The sequence below is a fragment of the Symsagittifera roscoffensis genome, chromosome 7 (genome assembly GCF_963678635.1).
Source record: "Symsagittifera roscoffensis chromosome 7, txSymRosc1.1, whole genome shotgun sequence".
In the NCBI taxonomy this organism is placed as follows: domain Eukaryota; kingdom Metazoa; phylum Xenacoelomorpha; order Acoela; family Convolutidae; genus Symsagittifera; species Symsagittifera roscoffensis.
Genome location: NC_087068.1, coordinates 34388744 through 34415426, shown reverse-complemented (window position 1 = coordinate 34415426; position 26683 = coordinate 34388744). Strand labels below are relative to the sequence as shown.

The 26683-nt window shown below is 32.9% G+C and overlaps 1 protein-coding gene across 1 annotated transcript in view; it reads left to right on the top strand.

The window, feature by feature from the left end:
• LOC134851735 (ras-related protein Rab-35-like) overlaps positions 1-26683 on the top strand; it is a 52763-nt gene that overhangs the window by 12778 nt on the left and 13302 nt on the right. Inside the window, exon 4 of the mRNA XM_063867953.1 lies at positions 15360-15499. Within this exon, the coding sequence (XP_063724023.1) occupies positions 15360-15499 (140 nt within the window). The remainder of the gene's footprint in view (positions 1-15359; positions 15500-26683) is intronic.

Genomic DNA, 26683 nt, shown 5'->3' with positions numbered 1-26683 from the left:
ATGTTGTGAAAGGATTTTTATGTTCTTGAATATCCTTATGAATATCGTGTCGATATTGAAGTCAAAAGAGGGTGCTAGAAAGGAGTTCAAATGTAATCGTAAAGCTGTACTTGTTCCTTTTAGGTCACGATATCTGTTTGTGATGAAGTGGGGGGATTAAAGGAATTTTCACGGATTTGTTCAGAGGTTGGCGTTGATGCTAAATAATCTGATGGAATGTTTGGGGTTTTTTGTTCGGAAGTAGTTTGGAGTGATGGTGGTGGTGTTTAGTAGGGTTTTACTAGAAAAGTCTAGGTGAGTCGACGATGGTGATGAGGGCATATTAAAATGAACTCTCGGTGTTAATAGATTACGGGTCCGTCGGGGGTGAATAATTTGTGTTTCTATTGTAGTTGTCACGTTTTGGTTTTGGCTTAAGTGTCTAGTTCTGTTAAGGTCCTGTTGGAGTGATGGGTAGATGTTTTATGTTGGTTCGTATTGTGGTTCACTTAGGGGTGCTTGACGAATGGCTGTGTTAATGTGTTAATGGTTCGGATAATGGTGCTTGTCTTTCTTTAAATGTTTAAGGATTTTCTACAATGAAATACGTGTTGATTGTTGGGGTTGATTTGTTTGGCTAGATGTTAGTGTTGTCGGGGGATCATGGGGTGAAAAGGTTGGCGGGGATTTCTTAATAGGATTTGGGTTAGCAATTTTGAAGTAAATTTGTTTTTTTTATTTACTTAGGTTTATGTTTTTAAAACATTCTCCTGTGAAAATGATTAATAAAATAGCTGCTAATGCAAATTGACTATTGACTTTGTTGCATTTGAAAGTTGGTAAAATTAGAGAAACAAGAAAAGTGAGGAAAGTTACAAAAATAATAAAAAATATCTGTTATACTTAGTAGGCTTTGTATCATTTAGAAAATTGTTAAGTTTCGTACCTGATTAGGTGTTCAAAGGTTTTGGAGAGTGAGGTTTGTATAGGGGAATAGAAATTTATAAATCGGCCGCAAAAAATTAGAAGAAAGAGGATTACAAGTTCTACAAATCGGCGATGAAAAAATACAATGTTGGAAAATGTTAAAAAATTGAGAGAAGAGTTGAAATGAATATTTTTTGTTGAACTGAATTTGAAAGAAGCAATTTGATAGAACTGAATTTGAAAGAAGCATTATTAATTTGCCTGTTTTTATGTCGATGCCTTTTTTGTATTCAACGGTAAACTTGAAAATGTGTTAATTTTTTTTCTATACCTTCGTTGTTTTTATATTTGTTTGGATTTGATTTGATTCGGTCAGGTTTGATTGTTTCAAAAGGTATAGATTCGATGAAATATTTCTTGTGAAATTTTATCATCCTTGCTTGAATTTTAGCAGTTTGAAATGTGGTGCAAGTGTCTTCGGCGAATCAAACTATGGTTTCATGTGTTCGTGTAGTGGGATCGCAATATCCTTGATCCTTTTTACAAGACAAGTGGATTCCTTGAGACAATATAGTGTAATCTTTTAGATCTCTTGTTAATTGCACTCTTTTCTATTTGAATTTTCCAATCGAAAAAACTTATTTCGTGGTAGCCTATGTTTTTGGTGTCGGCTTTACGATTTGATGGTTTTTTGATTCCGATATGTGGTTTTCTATCGTGTAGGTCATGGGTTAAACGTCCGTGTGCGCCATGATATGGGAATTTATTGTCTAATTTTGTATGTCTTTGGTGTTGTGCTTGGTTATAGAGTCTGGAAAAACATGAAAATTTACTTATTTTCGATTTTTTTTTGTTTTTGACTTTTTTAAACGTTGTAGTTTGTTTTTATAATCTTCAGTGTTAAGATGTTTAAGTCTTTCGATATTACTTTGGTGAAGGATTCATGATCGAGTCTGTTTTTTTTTTGCTTATTGAAACTTGTAAAAAATATACTTTCATTTCTGAGATTGGCTCTAAGTTTATATCATCTGAACATGGTAGCTCGGGATTTGGAGTAGAGTGTTGGTACTATCGTTGTTGATTCAATATCTTTGAATCAGATTCGCCATGTGTTCCTTGATTAATTGCATATTTTGTAATGTTTTTTGTTGATTATCTTTACAATCGTAATGTGTGACTATGAGGTCTTGTGGGACTGTTCGGCGATGGGGTACAGATTCTAGATAAACTAGAAGGGAAAAGATTTTTTTTTGAAAAAAAACTATTAGAAGATACATGTGTATGATAATCCTGAAAAGGGATTATAGAATGTGATCTAACCGATAGTCTTTTTTATATATCCGTCGTATTTGTATATACGTTCTGTTGTGATAAAGGGAGGTGTAAAGATTAAGATTGAGCTGTTATATTTGGTGGTGATAGTGAAAATGACTGATAACCAAATTATTTAACTTTTTGTTATTTCGAAGTTAAGGGTTAAGTAATGTTGTGAAAGGATTTGTATGTTCTTGAATATCCTTATGAATATCGTGTCGATATTGAAGTCAAAAGAGGGTGCTACAAAGGAGTTCCAATGTAATCGTAAAGATGTACTTGTTCCTTTTAGGTCACGATATCTGTTTGTGATGAAGTGGGGGGATTAAAGGAATTTTCACGGATTTGTTCAGAGGTTGGCGTTGATGCCAAATAATCTGATGGAATGTTTGGGGTTTTTTGTTCGGAAGTAGTTTAGAGTGATGGTGGTGGTGTTTAGTAGGGTATTACTAGAAAAGTCTAGGTGAGTCGACGATGGTGATGAGGGCATATTAAAATGAACTCTCGGTGTTGTTAGATTACGGGTCCGTCGGGGGTGAATAATTTGTTTTTCTATTGTAGTTGTCAAGTTTTGGTTTTGGCTTAAGTGTCTAGTTCTGTTAAGGTCCTGTTGGAGTGATGGGTAGATGTTTATGTTGGTTCGTATTGTGGTTCACTTAGGGGTGCTTGACGAATGGCTGTGTTAATGTGTTAATGGTTCGGATAATGGTGCTTGTCTTTCTTTAAATGTTTAAGGATTTTCTACAATGAAATACGTGTTGTCGGTTGGGGTTGATTTGTTTGGCTAGATGTTAGTGTTGTCGGGGGATCATGGGATGAAGTGGTTGGCGGGGATTTCTTCATAGGATTTGGGCTGGCAATTTTTGAAGTAAATTTGTTTTTTTTATTTACTTAGGTTTATGTTTTTAAAACATTCTCCTGTGAAAATTATTAATAAAATAGCTGCCAATGCAAATTGACGATTGACTTTGTTGCATTTGAATGCTGGTAAAATTAGAGAAACAAGAAATATGAGGAAAATTACAAAATAATAAAAATATCTGTAATACTTAGTAGGCTTTGTATCATTTAGAAAATTGTTAAGTTTCGTACCTGATTAGGTGTTCAAAGGTTTTGGAGAGTGAGGTTTGTATAGGGGAAAAGAAAATTATAAATCGGCTGCAAAAAATTAGAAGAAAGAGGATTACAAGTTCTACAAATCGGCGAAGAAAAAATACAATGTTGAAAAAATGTTAAAAAATTGAGAGAAGAGTTGAAATGAATATTTTTTTGTTGAAATGAATTTGAATGAAGCATTTGAAAATTGATTTGCTTCGTCGAACTATTTTTTAATTTTTTTTGGAGGTGAAATCAAGATTGGTCGAATTGTTTGATGATTTTTGGCAAGAGGGTTGGATATTAAGAGTTTTGGTGAAAGGAAGCATGGGTGTTTGGGTTGCTAATTTCCTTAATCTTGTTTTTATTTATGGGATGATCAGGGGTTTTTGGGAGGTAGGACGGCCTTGGGCTAAGTGATCATGTTGAATTTTGTCTTAAGGCTTTTTTGATATGTTTTTTAGGGGTATAAATTGAGACAATGTTGTTGATTTTTGTTTTGAAGGATAGATGAGGGTTGCAACTTTTATATGATAATTTTTTAAATTGTCAAATACAAAGTTAGTGCATAATTTTGACCTGGAGTTCTTTGAGTGATAGTTATAGATCTATTTCAAGTTGGAGATATATCTGCTAATATTAGTGGTGTTTAAAGATTAATGAGATGATATCAAACCACTTTGAGTGGCTGATTTCGAACTAGTTATTTCGAGAGAGAAAATGAATGTTTGTATTTGAAAACTACTCTAAGTTTTTTCTAAAAAAGTTATTAATGTTTTTTTTAATTAATCAGAGGGTTTCTGAAATTCTACTTTCTTTAGTTTTTCAGATTGTAGGATAAAAGTTTTGGATTATTTTCTTAGCTGATTTCTAAGGCGAGATGGTTGGCGTTGTTGTGATTTTTCTCTTGGAGCTTACGCTTTAATCTTTGTTCTTGAACTATTTGCTTTTCAGGTTTTTCTGGTATTTCTCTTTGAATTATGTCCGGCGATGGTGGTAAATGACTGAAGCTTTGTGATTTTTGATGTACGTTTTTTTTCTGTGTTTTTTTTCAATAAGTTTCAGTCCTGTGAAGTAGTATAATTTTGTTAATTATCTTTCGGATAGTATGGTATAAGGTTATTTCGATGTTGTACTAGGTCTTTTTGTTTTGATCGATAGGTTTATATGTGCGTCTATAGGTTGTTCGATTAATTGAAATGGTTCTTTCCGGGTAGGTTGTAACTTTTAGGAGATTCGTTTTTGAATAATAAAATTTGGGGTTAAAACAAATATTCCAATTTTTATGGTTCGATTCTGGTGTAAGACGTAAATTTATTTTAGTTTGAATGTTTTGTCTTTGCAACAGCTTCTTAGCATTTTTTGATAAATTTCATTGTTTTTATCTCTGTTTGAAATCCAAGCTGCATGTGTTCCGGGGCTAATTTTAAAATTTGTGGATGGTGAAAATGATCTTCGTCATGTGTGTAAGGTGCTAAATTATAACATTGAGTCTTTAGTGGGTTCACAACAACCTTGTGCGCTTTTTGAGTTTGCTGTGAACATTATTGGCCTACGTTGTTTTCGATAAAAAACCATTTCGAATGACGAGAATCCAAATGTTGTTGTGGTTTCAGAGTTATAGGCTAATGGGAAGCGTTTTTTTGCATCTGTTGACCATTCGGTGTATTTTTTATTGTTTCCATTTATTGTACATCAAATGTTTTCTTGTAGCGAACGGTTCATGCCTTCAACTAATCCATTTGTCCATGGGGCATGGGATGTCCGGGGTTTATGTTTGATATTATAAAGGTGGTATAATGTAATGATTTCGTTATTTATGATTTCTGTGCTATTGTTTGTGACAAGGATTTCTGGTAGTCCAATTGTTACTATTCAATGTTCATAAAGTTTTGTATAAACATAATAAGTAATATAATGAGGTACATGATTAAGTGCTACATAATGTGCTACTAATAACATCAACTTTTACGATTGTATACGAATTTCTTTTCGAGGAGGGTGATATAGGGCCTTTGGTGTCAACTGAATTTCTCTGATTGAAAAATAGACTTTGACCTTTAAAATCCTGTTTTTGTGCTAGTTGTGTTTGGTGTGGGATTGATTTGTTTAATTGCCATGTCATTCAATCATTGCAAAGTACTTTTCTCGATTTCGCTACATATGGAAAAAAAATGCTGAGTGAATTTTGAATGTTTTTTTTTCTGATCCTGCATGTCCTTTTGTATGTAAGGAATGTGAGACATGAAGTGCAATAAGAATTGAGCTCAGTCGGAGACAAGGTATTTTTGTGTCTTTAGAGTATTATTCAAGAGGTCAGTGTTTTCATTAATCGTTGTTTTGTCAAATTTTCGAAAATATCGGGGTAATATTTTATTTCCGAATATTGTGATATCGGCTTTAGGAGGTTTCCTTTTATATTTGTGCCGAGATTTAAGTTGTCGGATGACAGGGTCAAGATTTTGGTTTTTGTAATTAGTGAAGCGTCATTGTTTCTGTATTTGGAAGAAAAAAAATGATTTTCATTTTTTGAAAGAGGTTTATTATCTAAGGGGTCTTGTAAATTAAATATTCTATTGGTTGTTTATTTTTGATCTAATTCGGGAGGACCTGGCAATTTTATGGTTTCTATGAGATTTTTTTTCTATTAGTGGGAATGATTTGTTGCGTTGTGGTTTTTGTTTAGGTGTTTTCCGCTGTATGCTATTTTTTATCCATGATGAATATAATTTTGGCTTAAATATTTTTTTTCCTAATAAATCTACTTCACAGTGGTTGTTTTGATAGCGGAGATATGAGGGAAAATTTTCTAAAGTATTTTTTTGCTTATTATCAGAGTCAGTTTTTACCGCGTATCTACATTCTAATCGTCGTGATGTTTCGTCTTTTGCGAGAGGTTTTTTAAATATTTTGTGGTATTTCTACTGTTGTTTTTCGTGTTATCAGTTCAGTTGGTGTACTCTTAAGTTTGAATTACATTTTTGTGTAAAGAGAAAAGTTATAGGTTTATGATCTGTTATTAAAACTGTTGGTTATTTTGATCCAAGGATTAAGAATTCATACTCCGTTAATGGATATTTTATGGCTGTTTATTGTCTTACAATGGCTGTGAGTTCTGCCTGTGTAAAAAGTCTTGAATTTGCTGATATTAGATTCATTTTTTGTACCTTTATGTGATTATAAGAGTGCTGCGTCAATTCCAAAGTTGGAAGCATCGCACATAGCATAGAGTGGTTGATTTGCATCTGGGACTGTGTTTGAAATTTGTTCTGTGAGAAGGGTTTTGATTTCATCGAAGCTTTTTTGATGTTCTAATGTCCATTCAAATTTATTTCATCTAAGAATATTATAATTTGGTCTGAGATATAGTTGCATTATTTTTTAAACATATTTACCTGAAAAAATAAGCATTCCAAGGAATCTTGGATTTTCTTTTAATTTGATCGTCATTGAAGTTTTAGGACTACATCTATTCGTGTTTTTATGGGTGTGACTGTGGTGCCTTTGATAATATGTCCAAGGAATTTTACACGGGTAAGCAAAAATGTGATTTATCTGTGGCTGCTTTCATATTTCCTTTAAGCAAGTTTTTGTATTTTTTCTGAAACTTGAAGCTTTTCTTGTTTGTGATTGTATCAAAATATTGTCTAAATTCAAAATAACGTTTTGCCAAGAAATTTTGGTCTACAAATTTTACTCATAAATGCTGAAAAAAGCTGCTGGTCCTATGGATATACCGTAAAACAGTCTAGGATTTCGTATTGTTGATTTCCAATAGCAAATTGTGTTAGTCGACGTGGTTGTTCATTCAGTGGCATTTGATTTTATGCGCTATTCATATTGGCAGTTGTATAGTATTGTCCGTTTAGTTTTGTAACTTTTAATTGTATTGGTTCTATAGGCCAATTGCATTTTCATTCATCCATTGAGGAAATGAGATATCGTGCATCTAGAACGATTTTTAGTGATTCGCCTTTTGCGAGATTAATTACGGGGTTAAAGAACGTGTTTCCTTTGGGTTTTTGTTCTTTGTTTACCGATGAGATAATATCGTATTGTTCAAGATTGTCTAGAAGTCTGTTCACTTTGTCTTGTAAGTGAGTTGGTACTTTACTTGCACGTTGTTTTTTGAAAACTGCGTCGGGTTTAAGTGGAAATGAAGTATTGAATAGATTTTTCGATGTGGCATAAAATTTGGATGTGGCATGAACCATGGGATATTTCATTAATATATCTCCTTGTTGTTCAAATTCTTGTTGATTGATTTGACAATAATGAAAATTTAACATTGTTAAGAATTGTTGTTGTTCACTTGTTTATTTTGAGATTTGGAGTGTTGGTTTAAAATAGGGTTTTTTGTGAATAGGGGGTTTTTGTGTTTCGTTTTGAATCATTTGTAATATTTTTATTGGATAATTCTTCATTAAGAATTGTTGATTGACAAATAAATTTAAAATATTGTTTTCACTGAATGCTCTTTCCGGTGTAGGGTGAAATGTTGTATCTGGTTAGCAATATTCTAAAATTCCTAATGGTGCTGTAATTTTATATGGTGAATTATAATTTATATGTAGTGCTATTTGATCTGTGTTTGTACCTTTAGAGTATTTGATAGATGAAATCGTTACTCTAAGATTTTGTGAAATGGTTTAAATTCATGATCAGACATATACGTTTGTGTTTTTTTGATAAGTGTTATCTTGATGTACTTGGTTGATGGAAAAATCGTATACATGTCCAGTTAATGGTTTTAAATGATCGGGTAAAATTTTGAAAAAAATGGATGTTTTAGTCTTTGAAAAATTATTAGGGATGTATTTTTGAGTTTTGTATGTTAATCTTTAATTTGTAGTTTGTTGTTTAAAATTTTGATAGTTTTATTTATTTAGTAATAAATAGGGTTCCAACTATGTTTTGTTTAATTTCTGTTATGTGGAATATTTGTTTGAATGGTTTGTGTGAAAGTTTGTTTTGTTCCATTGCTCGAGTTGGAATAAGAAATAGTTGTAGTTTTCCATAATTCATTAAACTTGCGCCTTGTGCAAGTTTTGGATGTAGGTTTTTGATATGCAAATAATAATTGATTCTGCACCAGAGACGATTAAAAAAATCTCTTTCTAGGTCTGTTGGTTGAAAATTTTTGTTTTTCGGGTTTTCTAAAAGAAGTGGAGTTGTCCAAGTTTTTTCTGTTGTATGCTGGTATATGTTATTCATATTTCAATTCATTTCATTTATATGTGGGGTGTAATTTTTAGTAATTTGGTTCTTATCTGGTTCCTCAGGATTAGAATTTTTAATGTGATTTTGATAATAATTCGATTCACTCGAAGTTTGATATTCATGATATATTTTAAGCTTGTTTATAGCGTGTTTTCTGTATCACTTACGTCATCTGTGCTTTCAAAGTGGCTGTGGTTTAATTGTAATTAGGTTTCCGTGTTGTCAATACCTGAAGGTTCTAGAATTGTTTCATCTGTAGATTGTACTTGGTTAATCTGCCTTTGATATTTTGGTGTATTCTTTCTGTTGTTTTGATTTTTTTTATTTGATTGAAATTGCGAATTATTTCGGTGTGGTGATTGAGAATTTTATCTTGATTTGTTTTGATAGTTGTTAATTCTATTTCTTGAATTTTCCTGAGATTTATTGTTATAATATTTATTGTATGGTTTATTATTAGAATAATTTTATAATCTATTATTGGAGTGACTTCTATGTCGGTTATTTAAATAATTTCGACTTCGATTATTAGAAGAGTTCCGTGAACGATCTTTAAAGTGGATTATAATTCGGGAGTTTGAATATGAGTGGTTTCTGTTACAGTTTGAATCATTATCTTACTTCAGTTTGATCGAAAATAATTATTTTTGAATTGGTTGTTTTAACTAATTGATCTGCTATATCTATTTTGTGAATAATTTTGTGAATTTCGTCGGTCTGGTGATCTTCCGCGAGAATAATTTGAATAAGGGGATTGTGATCTGCCATTGCAATAGCTATTTGAAAGTAGTTTCCCTGAGCTATTTTTATTTTGTATTTTTTTTGGTAAATGTTGATCCTTTTTCTTGTATTGGTAAAAAGATTTGTTTGGTTGTCTATGTTTTGGTGGTCTTTAAAGTGTCTTGCTGTTTTTGTCTACAATCAGCAATACTATGTCCCTACCTGCGACAATAGTTACACTGTTTTTCGAATGAAGGTTTGTCTTTAAATTTGGATTCTTTTCATAAATGTTCAAGATTTGTGTAACTTTTTCTGCTAATTCATTATCAGAGTCTTGAGTATTGTTAATATGTGAAGTTCTTGTGTGAGTATTATTTACATATTGTTGTTTCAATTTTTCTGTTTCTTCTAGCTTCATTTTGATTTCTGCTTTTCCTAGTTTATCTACGAATTTTCTAAATTCTATATCGGGTTCTCTAATTGATGATGGAAGTGATGCTCTCTTTTTTATTTCAGTTTTGCTTTATTGTGGTGTTAGTCATCATTAAGATTTCATTCATCTTCGTATTTTTGTAATCATGTGTATTAAGAGAATAAGCTTTTCGGACTAGGGTTTATTTCGTACTGCGAGTTGTTTTTTTGTTCCTTTCGGAAGTCTGCGAATTTCATTGCATAAAACTCTGATGTTTGTTTCTTTTCCATTCAAACATTTTTGAAAATTCTTGTCCAAATGTTTTTGCAGTCGGGTTTAATTTCTATGGGTGAAACTGGGAACCATTTTTGAGCTGCACCATCAAGTGTGCTTTGAATTAATTCTATACGCCTATGTATTCAATTTTGATGAAGCCGTGTGTTTATTAGTTCTGGACCTGTATTCAAAATTAGGTTTGCTGTAACTGCATTAAGATAGTCTTCTACTGAGTATTCATGGTCTGTTCCTGTGAATACCATGAGTGGTTTGTTAGATGTTATGGATGGTTCACCCCTAAATATGGACTCATTGTCATTTGAAGTGATTCTGCAGTGTTTGCTATTTGTGTAAAATTTGTAAATTGGGTTTTTGTAATTTCATGTTGTTGCAAGTAATAAGGCAATAGGATTTCGTTTTGCACTGAGTTTGATTGAAAACCTTGAGAATTTGGGTAGACTTGTGTTTTCATGTTGAAACTTGGTTGTTCTCTATTTTTTTGTTAAGCAAAAAAATGTTGTTGCGTTTGATGTGTTTTTTCTGAATTTTTTTTGAGGATCAAAAATGTCTGGTTGATAAATATCATCTGATTAGTCATATTTATAGCATTTTTTTTCATTGGTGTTTATTGTATTGTTATTGGTTTCGGTTAAAGTAATCTTTATCTTCAGAATAGTGTGGTTGACTTCTTGTGAATTGTCTGTTTGTTGTAGTTTTATTTTGTTGAATAAATGGATGATTTTCAGTACGGTCCGGTGGACTTTTTCGTTTTTCATTAATAAATACTGATTAAGATCCTGGTTTTTGTATCTGCTGCCTGTATTCTTTTTCTTGAGTTTGGTTCCGTGTTGTATAAAGAGGTTTTCCTGTTGAGTTGCTAATATTATTATTCGTGAAAAAATCATATTTCTGGTTTGCAAATTTATTCATGTTAGCTTGTTTTTGCTTGTTGTTTTGTCGTGTTTTAGTCATTGGTCTATTTGTTTGACAATCTATTTGGGAGTATTTTGAAACAACTTATGGTTTTACTGTTGATTGAATGTTGTTTGATGAAAAGAAGTATTTATGTTATGTAGTGTTGTGAGTGTTGGGTGAATAAGAGAAATGCTCTGTTGTTGTTTTAGGTATTATTTCTACTAACTCGTCGTTCATAAAATGTGATCGAGTTTGAATCTCTTGGTGTGTCAGACTTCTAGTTCCATTAAGGGTTTCTTGTGTACTCATAAATGTTGAATTTAAACTATTATTGCTTGCCCTATCATTAAATAATGTGTTATAATTTGAGGGTGTTGTATCAGTTGTCAGTGGTGTTACTTTTAAATAATCTTTGTGTACAGAAACTGTGGCGTTTGCTGTACTTGATATATCGTTAGGATTATTTAAAAATATTATATGCGACCATTCAGGATCCCATAGATAATGTTTCGTCTACCAATACTGTTTCATCGTTTGTAGTTTGTTCTCGAAAATTTTTTCTTGCTGGTGAAAGTAAATCTAATTTGTGTTCGAAATAATCTATTATGACCCAGGCTAGTTTTACTTGAAGGTCGGTTTTCACTATTTGTAAGATTTCATTATCAATCAGTGTTTCACGAATTGTATCTAAAAATTGCGAAAAAAGATTGATTTCTTGTCGTACTTTTGCATGTCGAGATGTTTGTGGTGGTGATACGTAAAATGTTTCGTTTGATTCTAATATAGATACCTAGCTATAAATGATAGCAAAAACATCATTTGTGAAATTTGAGTTTGCTCTTTGTGAGTTTTGATGTTGAATATTTTAAATTTAATCTGAAATATATTGAGAGTTGTAATTCTATATCATCTGTTTGTTTTCGTCGTGGTGTTTGATTTGATGATTGTGGTGGTAATATTTCAATAGTAAATATGCCGTAATGTGGAGTTATATTACTGATGCCTGGTAGATAATGATCGAGTCTACTGATTTTTATTTCAGGAAGTTCTTGCTTCCATGGGCAATTTCCTTTTTGAGACAAGTTTGCAATTAATTTATGGCAAAGTTGTACTTGGCCTCTAGCGGGATTGCTTTGTGGGTGAATGAAAAAGGGAAGGAGAGTGATTGTCAAAATTCTCGTTGTATTGAATCATTTTTTTGGAATTAGTTAATATCTAACTTACTATATGCCCTTTTGGTTGATTCCAATTATAGAGTCTTCCTGGCTTACGAAGCTATGAATTTTTTTTTTCTGCATTTACCTTTCATAGATGATGGCGTTACGGATTCTGATTCGGAAAAACATTTTTGGTCGGTAATTGCTTTATCTGTTTTGTCAATTAAATCTGGAAGATTTTGAGGTTCTTTTTTGTAGTTGTATCGGATTCTGAAACTGCGTTTCGTGTTTTGGAAAGTTTTTCTTTAATATTTTGTTGTTGTTCGGTCATTTTAGCCTTTTTTCTCGATTGTTTTTTCGATCTGATGTATCCTATTTTTTGTTTGTGCGGTGTAATTACGAGATCGTATCTTTCGTTTTGAATTAAACAATTGTGGAGTATATTGTTTTTTCATTTCCTAAATTATCTCCTGACATAAATTTTTGGACGATGGTTGAAAAATCCAAGAGTTAGAAATTTTATTTAGCACACTGTTAGTTCTTACGGTTTTTGTGAGGTTATCCTAACCATGGGGCATATGTTGACGAGTGTAGACGGGTTGGAGAGAGAGAGATACAGTATATCAGTTAGTTAGAATGATGTTTTACTTTCTCGGTGGCTACGATTTATTTTAAGTAAAACTTACTTAATCTTACTTAGGGTTGTGATTTGTGATCAAGGGTTGGAGAATAATAAATTAAATCAGTTATAATTAGAACACAAGTAGACCGTTAGATTTTATTGTAGGTCTTACTAAGTTTATGATGTTTTTGGCTGGGTCAACTAAAAGGAGGGGCTCAAGTGAAGTTCTTCACTGTTTATCTTAATTAAAATGGCTAGTTATTCAAAAAATTCTATTAATTCTGGGTCGTTGATAAGGTTTGGAGAGTTAACGACGTTTGATGTCGTCAGACACTTTTTTTAAGACGTGGGGAGAACAAAGTTGTTCTAATTGCTCCAAGGATAGCCTTGATGATCTAGTCTTAAGGAAAGTTTAGATTATTACAAAACAAGGATAGGCCTTGAAATTATTTATTTTGAAGATTTAAGTTAAATGAAAATTTATGAATTAAAGGTTGATTAAAAATTAGAAATTTAAGTGATATTAATTTCTAGATGATTATGGATATCTTTTAGATAAAGGGACAAAGAAGCATTAGCCAGAAGGGGTGGGGATACGAGTCCTTGAGAAGCAAAGAACTTCTTATACATTGAATAAAAACGCTTCAATTTAACTGCTAACTAATTTTTGTGTTTTTTAAATCAATTAATTTTAAGTTTACAAAAGTTTTAAAGTTTTTGCAGATTTGTTTGAATTGAACGACATTCGTATCTTTTTATTAGTCGTTATTATGTTATATAATTTGGTTATACATCATTGAGAGGTATTTGGCTTCGAAATGAATCTTGCTGCTCCAAGTAATTTTCATTTCATGTTAAAGATTGGAATTTTACTGCATTGATAATCGTTGCAGTTTGCGTCCTTTCACGATATAGCAGCTTGGTCTGCTGTTCGGTTTTTGACATGATGTTTACCGTGTCAAGTAAAATAATGCAGTAGACGTATTGACACCTAGAGACTTACTTATTAAGTTGTCTTCGTTATCTAACGTTTTGTTATTTATTTTTGAAATTAGTTCTTTTTTGTTTTTGCTAAATCTAAGTTTGTTATGAGGTACTGTTCGAGCCTCTTGGTCGCACCGATTGAGTTTAAATACGAGTTGGCTCACTCATAGAGTAATTTCAGATAAGGTACACCGTATGTTCGTCACGCTATCTTATTTTGGGTAGGATAGATTCATGCTACTTCTTAGTCTAATCTTTATCTTACTCTTATATCACCTAGTCTCAATAGATCTAGTGTATACTGGTATTTGCGAGTTAGATATCTGGAACTATTCTAAAGGAGAACAACTGTCTTCTAAGTTAAATTCGAATTATAATGTTGCTGAAACTATGAATAGTTTCAACGTTACAAATAATTGTCAGTGTTAGTTATGGATCACGATTGGTTAGTAAGAAATAATTTTTAGAGGTAGTTTTATCAGTAATATAATTGGTTATAAGTACAAGGTTTAAACTGGTTCCGCTTTGTTAGGCTGTGTAAGCGGCTTCTTTTGATATATACTCCTCATCAATGAACAAAATAGTTGAAAAAGCCAAAATGACCCATTTTTAGGGTAAAGTTTTGGTTGAGAATTTTGGCGAAAAAATTGCACCATACTACTTTTGATGAAATTCTAAGCAACTTTTGTTCTCTTCACTTCTTGTTGAATCTTATTCCAGTTTGAGAAAAACGTGTTTGAAAATCCTTTTTTTTTTCAACTTTTTCAGGATAAATTAAATCAGCACTGTAGCTCTCTCCAAAAATGAACGTGGAAATGGTGAGAAAAAAAAACGTGAACGGTTTCTAGTTTCGAAAGCGGAATTTAGCTTTCAGATTTCCAGCAGAATAAAAACTTTACCCATTGATCCAGTTCTCTCAAGTTGGGTCAATATTATCAAAAAAGCGCCAATCATAAATTGTTCTAGAAATTCAAAGAGTTTAAAGGGCATCTCTTTGAAATTCGAAAGTTGATTTTTTCAAGAAATCAGTTTTTTTATGTTTACTTGCTTCATTCTTTTTCAATCTTCTTTTTTGTTCTGATTTTTATGAAGCCAATTTGATAAAAAATCATTTTGGTTTAAAACATTGTAGTTTTTGAATGAGTAAAAAAATGGTTCGAATTGTTCAACTGTGCATAGTTTTTAGCACTGTAAGTAAAGCAAGTGACGACTGTTAATCAGTAACTTTGGCTGACGATTACGGGTGGTGCCGGAGGATTGAGTGTTAGGTGATTCATTTGCTTAATGGAAGGCAAATCTTGGTCTCTAAGAAAAAGTGCAGGCGGCATAAAACGAATTACCTATTGATCAAGTTTCCTCAAATTGGGTTCTTTTTTTATCGAAAAGTGGCAATCTGGAAAATTCTTGAATTTGAAAGCGCTTTAATAATTTGTTTAGTCAAATTTTCTTTGAAAGTCTAACGGATTCGCAATTTCATTGACATTTTTTCTACTGGCTGATGGCTATCTCTATAAGATCGGTATTTAGAGTATCTTCGATTCAGAAGTTTAGGTTTTCTGAAGGAAGTCTTTTTTATCTTTGAGTTGGCGATTTGCAACTTGGTATAAAGAGCAAAACAATGTTAAAAATGTTGTTTTTGGAATATTACGTTTTTCTCTTGTACTATGTATTGGAAGAAATTAAGTGTTGGAAAGCTGTGCATGTAAAAACTCTTTGGTCTTTCTCTATTGTGTTTCAGATACTACCGAGGCACACAGGGAATCTTAGTGGTGTTCGATTTGAGCAACAAGCAGTCGTTCATGTCAATCAAACGTTGGCTGCATGAGATGGAGCAGAACTGCACTGGGTCAGCCGATGTTCCACCGGCGATCATATTAGGTAAGGCTGCTTAAAATTTACCTAACACACTTAGGCAAGTAGGTCTACAGAAATTAAATGAAGAAGTATTAAGCAGTCTTTCAAAAAACGTAATGAAGATACTTATCAAGTGTCAAAGAACGTAGTGAAGACTTTTATCAAGTGTCAATGAACGCAGTGAAGACACTTATGGAGTCGCATTGGACGTAGTGAAGACACTTTTATGTCATGAAAATTTCTTTTTTGCGCAGAACTAAGTAATAAATTTTGATCATTTTCAAATTTGACTGTTTACTTCTTGATTTATTTGGTTAGAAATGTAGTTTAGAAATGTAGTTCAGTGTAAAGGTCCCGAAAAACGTCCTCAAATTCTGATTTTGAAAATGGGTTTTCATGATCAGATTTTCTAGCGAAATAACATTTTTTTTTCTCCTATTGACCCAGTTTTCCTCAGATTGGGTTTTTTCATCAAAATTTTCAAACATGATTTGTTCTAGAACTTCAGTAAACGTTAAAGTTATCTATTTTTTTCTTCGAAAGTTGAGATTTTTACGTTACGTTTTGAGTTAGGTCCTTTGTGGTTAACTCATAGAGTAATTTCGGATAGGGTACACCGTCTGCTCGTCACGCTATCTTATTTTCGGCCGGATAGATTCGTGCAACTTCTTACTCTTATACTATCTAGTCTCAGGTTGTTTAACTAGTCTCTGCTAGGCTCAATAGATCTAGGGTATACTGGTTTATTGCGGCTGCTGAAGTTCTCTCGGAGAGTCCAACTAATTTCTAAGTTAAATTCAAATCTCTCTGGTGCTGAAATTACAAGTAATTTCAGCACTTACAAATAAGTGGATTGTTAGTCAGATGGATCATGATTGGTTAATATTAAATACTTTACATTGGTAAAATATCTAATTTATCCAATCATAAAATGTAGTTTAGATCAGGTTCCACCCATCCGGGTTTTACAGAGTTTTTTAGAATAGTTTTTCTGCAATTCGAAGGATGGATGATGGACGTTGGTATTTGGCGAACATCATATTTCTTTTCCGGTTTCTCTTGTTAGAGAAGTTCCAGAACGCTGGAATTAGGGACATCAAACGTTGTGTCTTCTTGTGACAACGACTGTGTTTTCGCAACAAACTCAAATCTGATTTCAGAATGGTTTGCTATGACAGGTTTTTCCGTTTCATGTAGAGAACTTCTTTTGTGTTTGACCTTGTCTGGGAATGGCGTGGAGATTGTGCGTGGAGGGGATGCCTGGTTACTCGGATCTGTACGTATACTTGAACATCGAGGTGGTCATTGGTCTAGTTCAATGAAGTCCTTTTTTACGAAGTCAAGTCGTACTCTAAATCCTTTGAGTTGTGATTGTGAGCGGCATATCGATTGTGGTTGGCCATTCTTTTTCGAGTGTAGTGGGGTCGTTTTGTCTTTGGATGTTCGTCCTTGGTGTTGTATGCTGATCTATATATTGCATAATATAATTTACATTTTATAAAACTTTTATTAGTTTAATGTTTTTTAATTATGATTTTGGTTAGTTGTTTTCACAAAAGCTTTTTGTTTTAGTTCAGTTATTTTGAAGAGTTACTCACCCTTGAGTAGCTCTTATTAAAAATAGGAGTGTGGTCACAAAGCGTGGATGTAGCACGGTGGGTTAGGCCGGCTATAGAGCATGCTCAGAACGTCCTCTTCTGGTGGGTTAGGCCAGGAGTGCGGTGTTTGTGAGAGGTCCTGTTATGTGATAACGTTTTATGTTGGGTTTGTTGTGGTTTTTCTTATGTTTTGTTGGTTGTGTCCTTTTTTCAAAAATCAAATTGTTTGTGGTATGGGTTTGTCTTTCGACTTTTTTGTGTTTTATTATTTCTTTCTTAGACTTTATAATAGTCTTCAAAAGAATAAATTATCCAGTTTTAAACTGGGTTAATCCGGTTTGGGTACCGTTGGTTTCCTTTTCTTAGTCATGCTGTTATTCTATGATTTGTGGTGTTTAGTAAGCTGCGTTGGTTAGTGTTGTTTAGTATATAATTCCTTTCCAACCGGGTTAAAGGAAAGTTTGAAACGTGTTATCTTGTGTTAGAGTTGTTGAGTGTGAAAGCTTGAAACTGAAATTCATTATTTTAAACAATTCTTCGTGGGCGAGCTGTGCGAGTGTGGATAGAATTTTTGTGCGAATGAATGGAAATATCAAAAGGTTAGTACTGCATTTTCGTTTTATTAATTTATTACATAGAAATTCAAATTTATTGCTAGTTGTTGGGAAAAATTAAGTTACAAATTTTCATCATTATTAGATTTACTGCTTGTGGGGGAAAAAATTTATAAATTAAATTACTGCATTGGTATTATTTTTATTTAATTGTTTGGTGCAAAAAATTAATAGAGTTTTAAACAGTTTGAAGAAGTTTTCTATTTTTTATTTTTCTTTTGTGAATTTTTCAGATGATCGTTGGATGAAGGCTAAAATTCTAAAGAAGACATGGATAAAGAATGGTTAGTTTTAATTTTAATTTAATAGTTAATAAGGTTTATAATTCATACTTACCTGTTAGTCGTCGGGGAAGAAACCGTGGGGGAAGATGTCGTGGATGAGGTCGGAAGTTGTTAGTAATTTTGCTAAGATGCGGATGATATTTTCTGCGAGGAAGGGTCGGGATTCTTCTGCGTTGAAGGTCTTCGTGATGGGACAAAAAATATACATTTGGGTTATGGGGTCGTAATTTCGAAGAATAGCATGAAGGTTAGTATCTTTAATGCAATATGTGAAGTTAAGAAAGAATGGTGAGGTGTATTTGGAATTGATGAATTGAAAACGGTGGTGTGGCTGTCTGGAGGGAGTGTGTAGGTCGAAGTGATTTTGTATAAAACGATAATATGTATATGTGTGAGTTTGTTTAGTGCGTAACATAATATCGTGTGAGCAGTGCAAATCTCGTTCATGTGGTGCAAGGAAATGAAAGGTTAGTGAAAATAATTGAAAGCGTTCTTTAAAACTTTCGTAAGCTTGTGTGTCTGTTAGTGCTTCTGAAATGATGTGGTCAAATTTGCGATCAAAGATATTGAGTGTAAATACATATGGTGTTTTAATGAAAAATTTTTCTGTGATTTGCGGGTTAGCGAAGCGATCATCATCCAAAAATTGTTCGGATGATGTTATGATCGTAATATTCTAGCGTATATTCGTTAGCTCGGGGTGCAGTGTATGTTTTTAGTGACTTTTTATATCCTATGTAAGTAAATTGTCTATGTGTTAGTGGTGTAGTGAGTCGATATAGCATGTCTTTATTTCATTCTATATCGATGTGAGTGTTAGATAAAGGTAGGCAAAGGGGATTAGTAAAATGATAATATGAGGTCCAAGGAAGGGTAGGCATTAAAACGTGTTCATCTACAAAACTACGTGTGTCGTTAGTGTCGTGAGGGGTGTTTAAGGTATATTGTGGAAATGAGGGTAAGGTGATAGCTAAAAATTCTTTCGTGTTAGTGTGATTTGGATGATTTATATATTCACGGGCTGTTCCTGGTTTTGTTGGGAAAGGATGGTTTGGGAACTTTCTCTTAAAAGTGCGATAAGCTCTATCAGTGCTGAGTGAAGATTCAGTAGATGTGGATGATGGTGCTAATGATTCGGTATAAACTGAAGAGGGTGTAGGGGTAGGTGGGTTGGATGAATCTATTGTGGATGAAATTTGGTTTATAGTGGGGGTGTCAAGGTGGTAGGGTTGTTGTTGTAGGGTAATAAAATTATCTAGTTCTGGGGAGATTTGGGGGGTATCTGGAGAATTGGATGATCGGTCTGAATGAAGTGAAGAGTAGGTTGGAGTGACTTGGGAAGCATAAGAGGGTGTAGAATTGGTTGGGACAGGGTTATTTGGTAGTATTGGTTGAAAAGGGGGTTGGGAAAAAATTGAGGGATTGGTGTGAAAATTATTGGATGGAGATGGTTCAGAGTCGGCAAATTCATCGGGGGTTTCAATATTCGGATTATTGAGTTGTGAAGTGGAGTATAAAACTGAGATTTGTGAATTAGTATCTGAATTCATGCCTGATGTTACATTAATGGTTGGGAAATCGGGTGGCGGGAAAGCAAAAAGTGGAATTATTGTAATTGGAGTGGTTAGGTTGGTTGGGTGGGAATTTGAGCGGTGTAGGGATCCAAGTAGTCGGCTCATCGTGGGCTAAAAAAATTATTATTTTGAGACTGAAAAGCGGTGGTATGGGGTTGTTCTATAACTTGTTCATAAGTATTTTTATCTTGTGAATAGTGTGTCATTATATGTTGGATGGGACTTTGTGATATGGTTGGTCTAAAATTTGGATTATGTGTTATTGCTAAATTTCGAAAATTTCGTGGGACTAGGGATAGTGGATGGTTATGTGGTAGGGGTGGTAACTGTGGTGCTGTAGGCGTTGTGTCTACATTGTTATGTTCTTCGTCGTATGTGTTGTCTTGTTGCTATTTTTGTGTTATATTCTTTTATTTGTGCGTCTAAAAGAATTTTGTTTATTGATGTAGAAAAAATTCCGAAAAATCCTGCAAATAGTATGCGTGCTACACTTGCTTGTCTGTTTACTTGTGTGTGTATAGCACATGTGTTGTAGATTCCTTTTAAGAGTGAAAAAAGAAATCCTATAAAGTTAAACATTGCGTATAAAATAGTTAATTTTTCTAAGATGTAGTAGGGCCATCCTAGAAAATCGAGAATTTCATTTTTGAGTGTAACAAAGCTAAAAATATTGATAGATGATATATCTTGGGGACGGTATTTTTCACCGTTTAGATATATATAGTCTTTAATGTCTTTAAAATATCCGCTATAGTCTTGCGTATAGATGTCTGCAAATCCTGCGGTTTCGGCAAGTTTGCGTAAGTTTTGGTCAATTGATTGTCTTTGTATAGTGTCCATTTGTGTTAATAATTCTTGGAATTGGTGTGTTCTAATGTGATGTTGAATATCGGATTTTGAATATATTCCTATTGATTGTAAGTCGATATTTGGGTTTCGAGCGATAGCTCTAATGCTTTCAGGTGAAAATTTTTTGAGTGATTGCATCAATGTGGGATATGGGGTAAGAAGGTAATATTTATCTTCATCAGGGTTTAGTTGTACTACATTGTGGCTTTTTTCTGATCCACATGGGACTGCGGTATCCCAGAAATAGGTTCTTCTTGAAAGTGTGTCAACGAAATGTACTTTATTCTTATAAAAGATAGGGATTCTTTTATAGCATCGTTTATCTTCAAAAACGTATAGTGGTGATACTTTTTGGTACAGGTATAAAACCATAAAATGCTTCCTTCGTAGTCTAAAAAATTTGATCTATTTCCTGATAGTAAATATCCTGCGTAGGGTATTTTTAATACTGCTAGTGCAAGTGATTGTAATATTTGTGTTCTTTCTAATTCGCATAGTTGGTGAAGTGTTTCTAATTCGGAGAGTGACATTTCTTGAAAAATTCGGCTAATCGTGTAGTCTAATTTCATATCTAAGTGAATATCATAGTGGATATTACCGAAATATGTACTATTCATTAGTGATAGTTCTTGAAAACGTGTGCTTTGAGCGTCTTGGGACTTTAGATGTCCACCAGGTTGACCTGTATTTTTTTGAAAATTAACTGGTATATATGACGTTCCTTCATTTGGAGGATGACTTGTGGCATATGGGTCGATTTTTATTTTTCCAGTGGTCATGTCGAATCCTTTTTCGTATTCAACTAGTATTTCGGAGTATTGTGTTTTGTGAAGTGGGCTTTTATATTTACATGCAAGTTCTGTTTCTTGATATACTTGAAAACGTGTTAATTTATTTTCTATATTGTGAATGTTTCTAAAATTAGAACTTAGTTTTTGTAATGGATTTACTTGTTCATATGGTAATGATTGTATAAAATATTTTTCGTGAAATTTTATCATACGAGCGTGTATTTTTGCTACTTGAAATGTTGTACATGTGTCTTCGGGGAACCAAACAATTGTTGCTTGTGTTCGTGTTGTAGGGTCGCAATAACCTTGATCATTTTTACAAGGTAATCTAATTCCTTGATAGATCATTGTGTTGTCTGATAAATCGCGTGTGAGTTGTATTTTTTCGAGTTGTATTTTCCAATCGAAAAACATTATTTCTTGGTATCCTTTATTTTTTGTGTCTGCTTTGCAGTTTGATGGGTTATTTATACCAATGTGTGGTATCCAGTGTTTATCGTGTATGTCATAGGTTAATCATCCGTGTGCGCCGTTATATGGGTATTTTTCATCTAATTTTATATGTCCTTGATATCTTTCAAGTTCTGCTTGATGTACAGAGTCTGAAAAAACTTGGAAGTATACTAATTTTCTATCTGAGCTTTTATTTTGTGTGATATTTAGTCTAAGTAACTCGTTTTTACAATCTTCGCGATGTAGGTGTAAAAGTCGTTCGATATTACTCTGGTAGAATGATTCATGGTCAAGTCGGTTTTTATTTCCGTTTGAGACTTGTGAACAATGTACTTTCTTTTCGGAAAATGTTGCTGTGAATTTATATCCTATAACTGTTGTTGATCGGGCTTTTGAATAAAGTGTTGCTATTACATTTGTAGTTTCTATGGCTTGGGGTTCTGTTTCGCATTGTGATACTTGATTTATTGCATATTTGTGTAGTGTTTTTTGTTCGTTTTCTTCACAATCGTAATGTGTTACTAATAAATCTTGGGGTCCTGTGCGGGGGGAAGGGTTTATGTTTTGATTTGAGATTACTAGAAAAAGGAGTTGGAGAAAAATTAATAATTTTAGAATATACATGTGTATGATAATCCTGAGTATGGGTTATAAAATGTAATGTAACCAATTTTCTTTTTGGTGTATCTGTCGTATTTATATATTACTTCAGTTGTTATAAATGGTGGTGGTAGTGATTGAGCTGTTATGTTTGGTGGGTTTAATGGGTAGGAATGTTGAGTAATGTTGCTTAATTTAACTGTGATTTCAAACTTTAATTGTAGACTATTTTGTTGGAGTATTTGGATATTGTGATCACGAATATCGTCGTGGATGTCTTGTCGATATTGTAGTCTATTGAGTGCCCAGTTGTGAAGGCGATTACTTTCTAGGTGTTGTCCAAATAATGGTGGAGGTGCTGTAAATGTATTCCAATCTAGTCTTAAGGGAATAGTTGTTGATGATTGTTCTCGATATCTTGCGTCGAGATTATTTGGAAAATTTAAGTTAAAGGGCGTCGGTGAAATTTGGCTAATTGATGGTGTTGATGGTAGTGATAATGTTTCCGGTAGTGATGAGGATGTTGTATCTGAAGAAATATCTATTGGGTCATTGGTTAAATTTGGTTCACCTTGTGTGAATGAATGTGTTTTCCAATATGGTAGTCGTGATGTTTGGTTTGGGGGATTAAAGGGATTTTCACGTATTTGTTCAGATGTTGGTGTTGAACCTAAGTAATCTGAGGGTAGGCTTGAGGTGCTACGTTGTGAAAGAAGTGTAGGGGTTTCTGGTAAGATACCAGTGGGGTTTTCTGGAGTGCCTTGTGATGGGGATTGAGGTATTTCAAAATGAACTCGGGGAGTTTGAAAATTTCTATTTCGTCGAGGATGTATAATTTGTCTATTTATTTCGGTTGTGTTTTGGTTTTGGCTAGGATGTCGTATTCTACTTATTCTCTTGGTAGTGTTGGGTATAGGTTATATGTTGGTTCACTTAAAGGTGCTTGCCGTTGAACGGGTTCTAGTGGTTCAGATAAGCGTGCGTGTCGTTCTTCAAAAGTATATGGGTTATCCTGAAAGGAAATTCGTGTAGATGTTTGAGGATTTTGGGTAGTTGAAGGTGTTGTTGGGTTATCTTGGGATGATGTCGGTGAAGACTGACTTTGTGACTGTTGGTTAGCAATTTCGATAGTTTTTTGGTCTATTCTTTTAGTGAAAAAGTTTATGTTTATTATAGTATTCTTGTAAAAAAAGAATTAGGAGGATTGTTGCTAGAGCGAATGTGATGATTGCTTTCTTTATACATTTGCATATGGTCAAAATGAGGGATGATAGAAATGTTATGAAAATTACAAATAGTAAAAAAATATCAGTTCTACTGAAATTGGTTCGTATCATTTAGACAAGTTTTATGAATCGTACCTGTGGATATAATCAAGGGCTTTTGAAAGTTGGAGGAATAGTTCAAATATGGAATAGAAAATTTAAAAAATATTGCAAAAAATGATTAAGATTATTACAAAAGATTCAAAGATATCAAAAAGAAATATTATGAAAGTTTTAAATATCGTAAAAAATTGTTTGAGATTTGTTAGAATTATGTTGACTGATTGGGAGAAGAGCATTTAAGAAATGATTTCTTAATCGAATAATCGAATATTTTTTGTTGTTTGAGGCAATTTTCAAGTGTGGTCGGATTATTTATTGGTTTTTTGACAAGTGGGTTGAGTTTTGTGAAAAATTGTTGGGGGCAATTTTTATGGTGTTCGGGAGGTCGTCTTTTTCTTTATTTTTATTTGTCAAATGGTCCGGGGTATGGTGAGATTTTTGTACTTTAGGCTAATTAAAATGTTCGTTTTGTTACTTTAGGCTAAGTTAACAGATTTGTTTGGGGGGGTATTTGAGGTCTGAGTTGGGGAAATATTGATGATCTTTGGGTTATTAGATAAGGGAGGGTTATGATATTATGGTGATATTTATTTTAGTTGTCAAGTTGGAGTGGTTTGCTTATTTTTGACCTGGAGGTCGTAAAGTTATAGTTATAGATATGCCTGGAGTTTTATATGGTTCGTCTAATTGATCTGAGTTTAAGTTAGAGAAGGTGACGGATTGGATGAATCCTATTGGTTTAAATTTGAACTAGAATCATTCCGTGTTTGTCAGCATGTTATCTTGAAAAATGAAAATTCAAAATGTTTCAGAGGTTTCAAGACTGTGAAATATAAAATTAAAGTTGTTTTTGAAATTCGACTTTCTTTAATATTTTAGATTGTGGGATGAATATTTCATAATTTTTACGTGGTTGATTTCTAAGTCGTGATGACTCTCTATGTTCTGATTTGTCGATTTGCTCTTGGGGTATTATTTGTTCTGTCATTTTTCTATTTCTTCTTTCTTTTTGAGATGTATTTTGATCTAGATTTTTTGTATTGTTTTTTGTGGTGGTTGATTTTGTATTTTGATTTTTGAGGTGAATATCATTTTGTTCTTTTGTTGTATTTTCCGTATGTGGGTTATTTTGAATAACTTTTAAACCTGTAAAAGAATATAATTGAGTTAGTTCGCGGAGTGCGTATTCTTATGGATAATAAGGTAATAAGTTATTTCGATGTTGAACGATTTCTTTTTGGTCTGAGTCGGTGATTTTATATGTGACATCAGTGGGTTTTGCAATTATTTGGTATGGTCCTTTACGAAGGGGTTGTAATTTTTTAGAAATTCCTTTTTGAGTGTTAAAATTGGGTATTAAAACAAATGTTCCAATTTTTAAATCGGAGGCTGGTGTAAAGCGTGAATTTATTTGTTCATTAATGTTTTGCCTTTGTAACAACTTTTTTGTTACTTTCTGGTAAATTTCATTGTGTTTTTTATCTCTGTTTAAAATCCATTCGGTGTGTGTACCGGAGGCTAATTTAAGAATTTGTGGGTGATGAAAATGATCTTCATCATGTGTATGTAAAGGTAGGTTATAACAAATTGAGTCTTTATTCGGTTGACAATAACTTTGTGCGTTTTTATGAGAGTTTGCTGTAAACATTATTAGTTTGCGTGGCTTTTGGTTAAAAACCATTTCATATGGTGACATTCCTAGAGTTGTCGTAATTTGTGAATTATATGCTAAGGGAAATAGTTTTACATCTGCTGACCATTCGGTGTATCTTATATCATTTCCATTGATGATACATCTGAGATATTCTTGTAATGAACGGTTCATACCTTCGACTAAGCCGTTTGTCCAAGGTGCATGAGATGTACGTGGTTTGTGTTTGATGTTATATAAGTGACATAGTGTGATGATTTCATTATTTATGAATTCTGTACCGTTGTCTGTAACTAAAATTTCTGGTAGTCCAAATTTGGCTATCCAGTGTTCATAAAGCGTTGTGTAAGCGTAATAAGCGTTACAATGTGGTACTGGGTTAAGTGCTACATAATGTGTAAATGCGTCAACAATTACCATAATGTAGGAGTTTCCTTCAGATGAGGGTGAAATTGGTCCTTTTGTATCAAAGGAGATACGGTGGTTAAAGTACAAACTTTGTCCTTTAAAATCTTGTTTTTGTGCTATTTGTTTTTGATTTGGATAAGGTTTATTTAGTTGACATACTATACAATCATTGCATAGTACTTTTATCCAAATTGGTGCATTTGGGAAATAAAAGTTTTGTATGAAATTTGAATATGTTTTCTCTGATCCAGAGTGTCCTGTATGTGTGTATGTATGTATGTGTGTATGTGTGTATGTATGTGTGTATGTATGTATGTATGTGTGTATGTGTGTATGTATGTATGTATGTGTGTATGTGTGTATGTATGTATGTGTGTATGTGTGTATGTATGTATGTGTGTATGTATGTATGTATGTATGTGTGTATGTATGTATGTATGTATGTATGTATGTATGTATGTATGTATGTGTGTATGTTTGTATGTATGTGTGTATGTTTGTATGTATGTGTGTATGTTTGTATGTATGTGTGTATGTTTGTATGTATGTGTGTATGTTTGTATGTTTGTATGTATGTGTGTATGTTTGTATGTATGTATGTATGTATGTATGTTTGTATGAATGTTTTTAACTAAGACTTTATGTGTATGTTTGTTTATGTGTAAGTACGTATGTTTGTATGTATGTATATATGTTTGTATGTATAAGCGTATGTATTTAAAAAGTGCTGAATGTATGTATGTATTTTCGTATGTATGTTCATACTGATGTCTATAAATAAGACTTCATTTTTGAATGTATGTATGTCTGTATGTATTTTTGTATGTATGTAGTATTTTTGTATATATGTTTGTATGATTGTCTCTGAGTAACTATTTATATTTGTATCTATAAATGTAAGTATGAATGTATGTATCTATATGTATATATGTTTATGTATGTTTGTGTTTATGTATACATATATGTATGTTTGTATTCAATATGTGTGTATGTATTCGTTTTTGTATGTAAGTTCGTATGAATATCCTTATATAAGTTAATATATGTGTATGTATAAG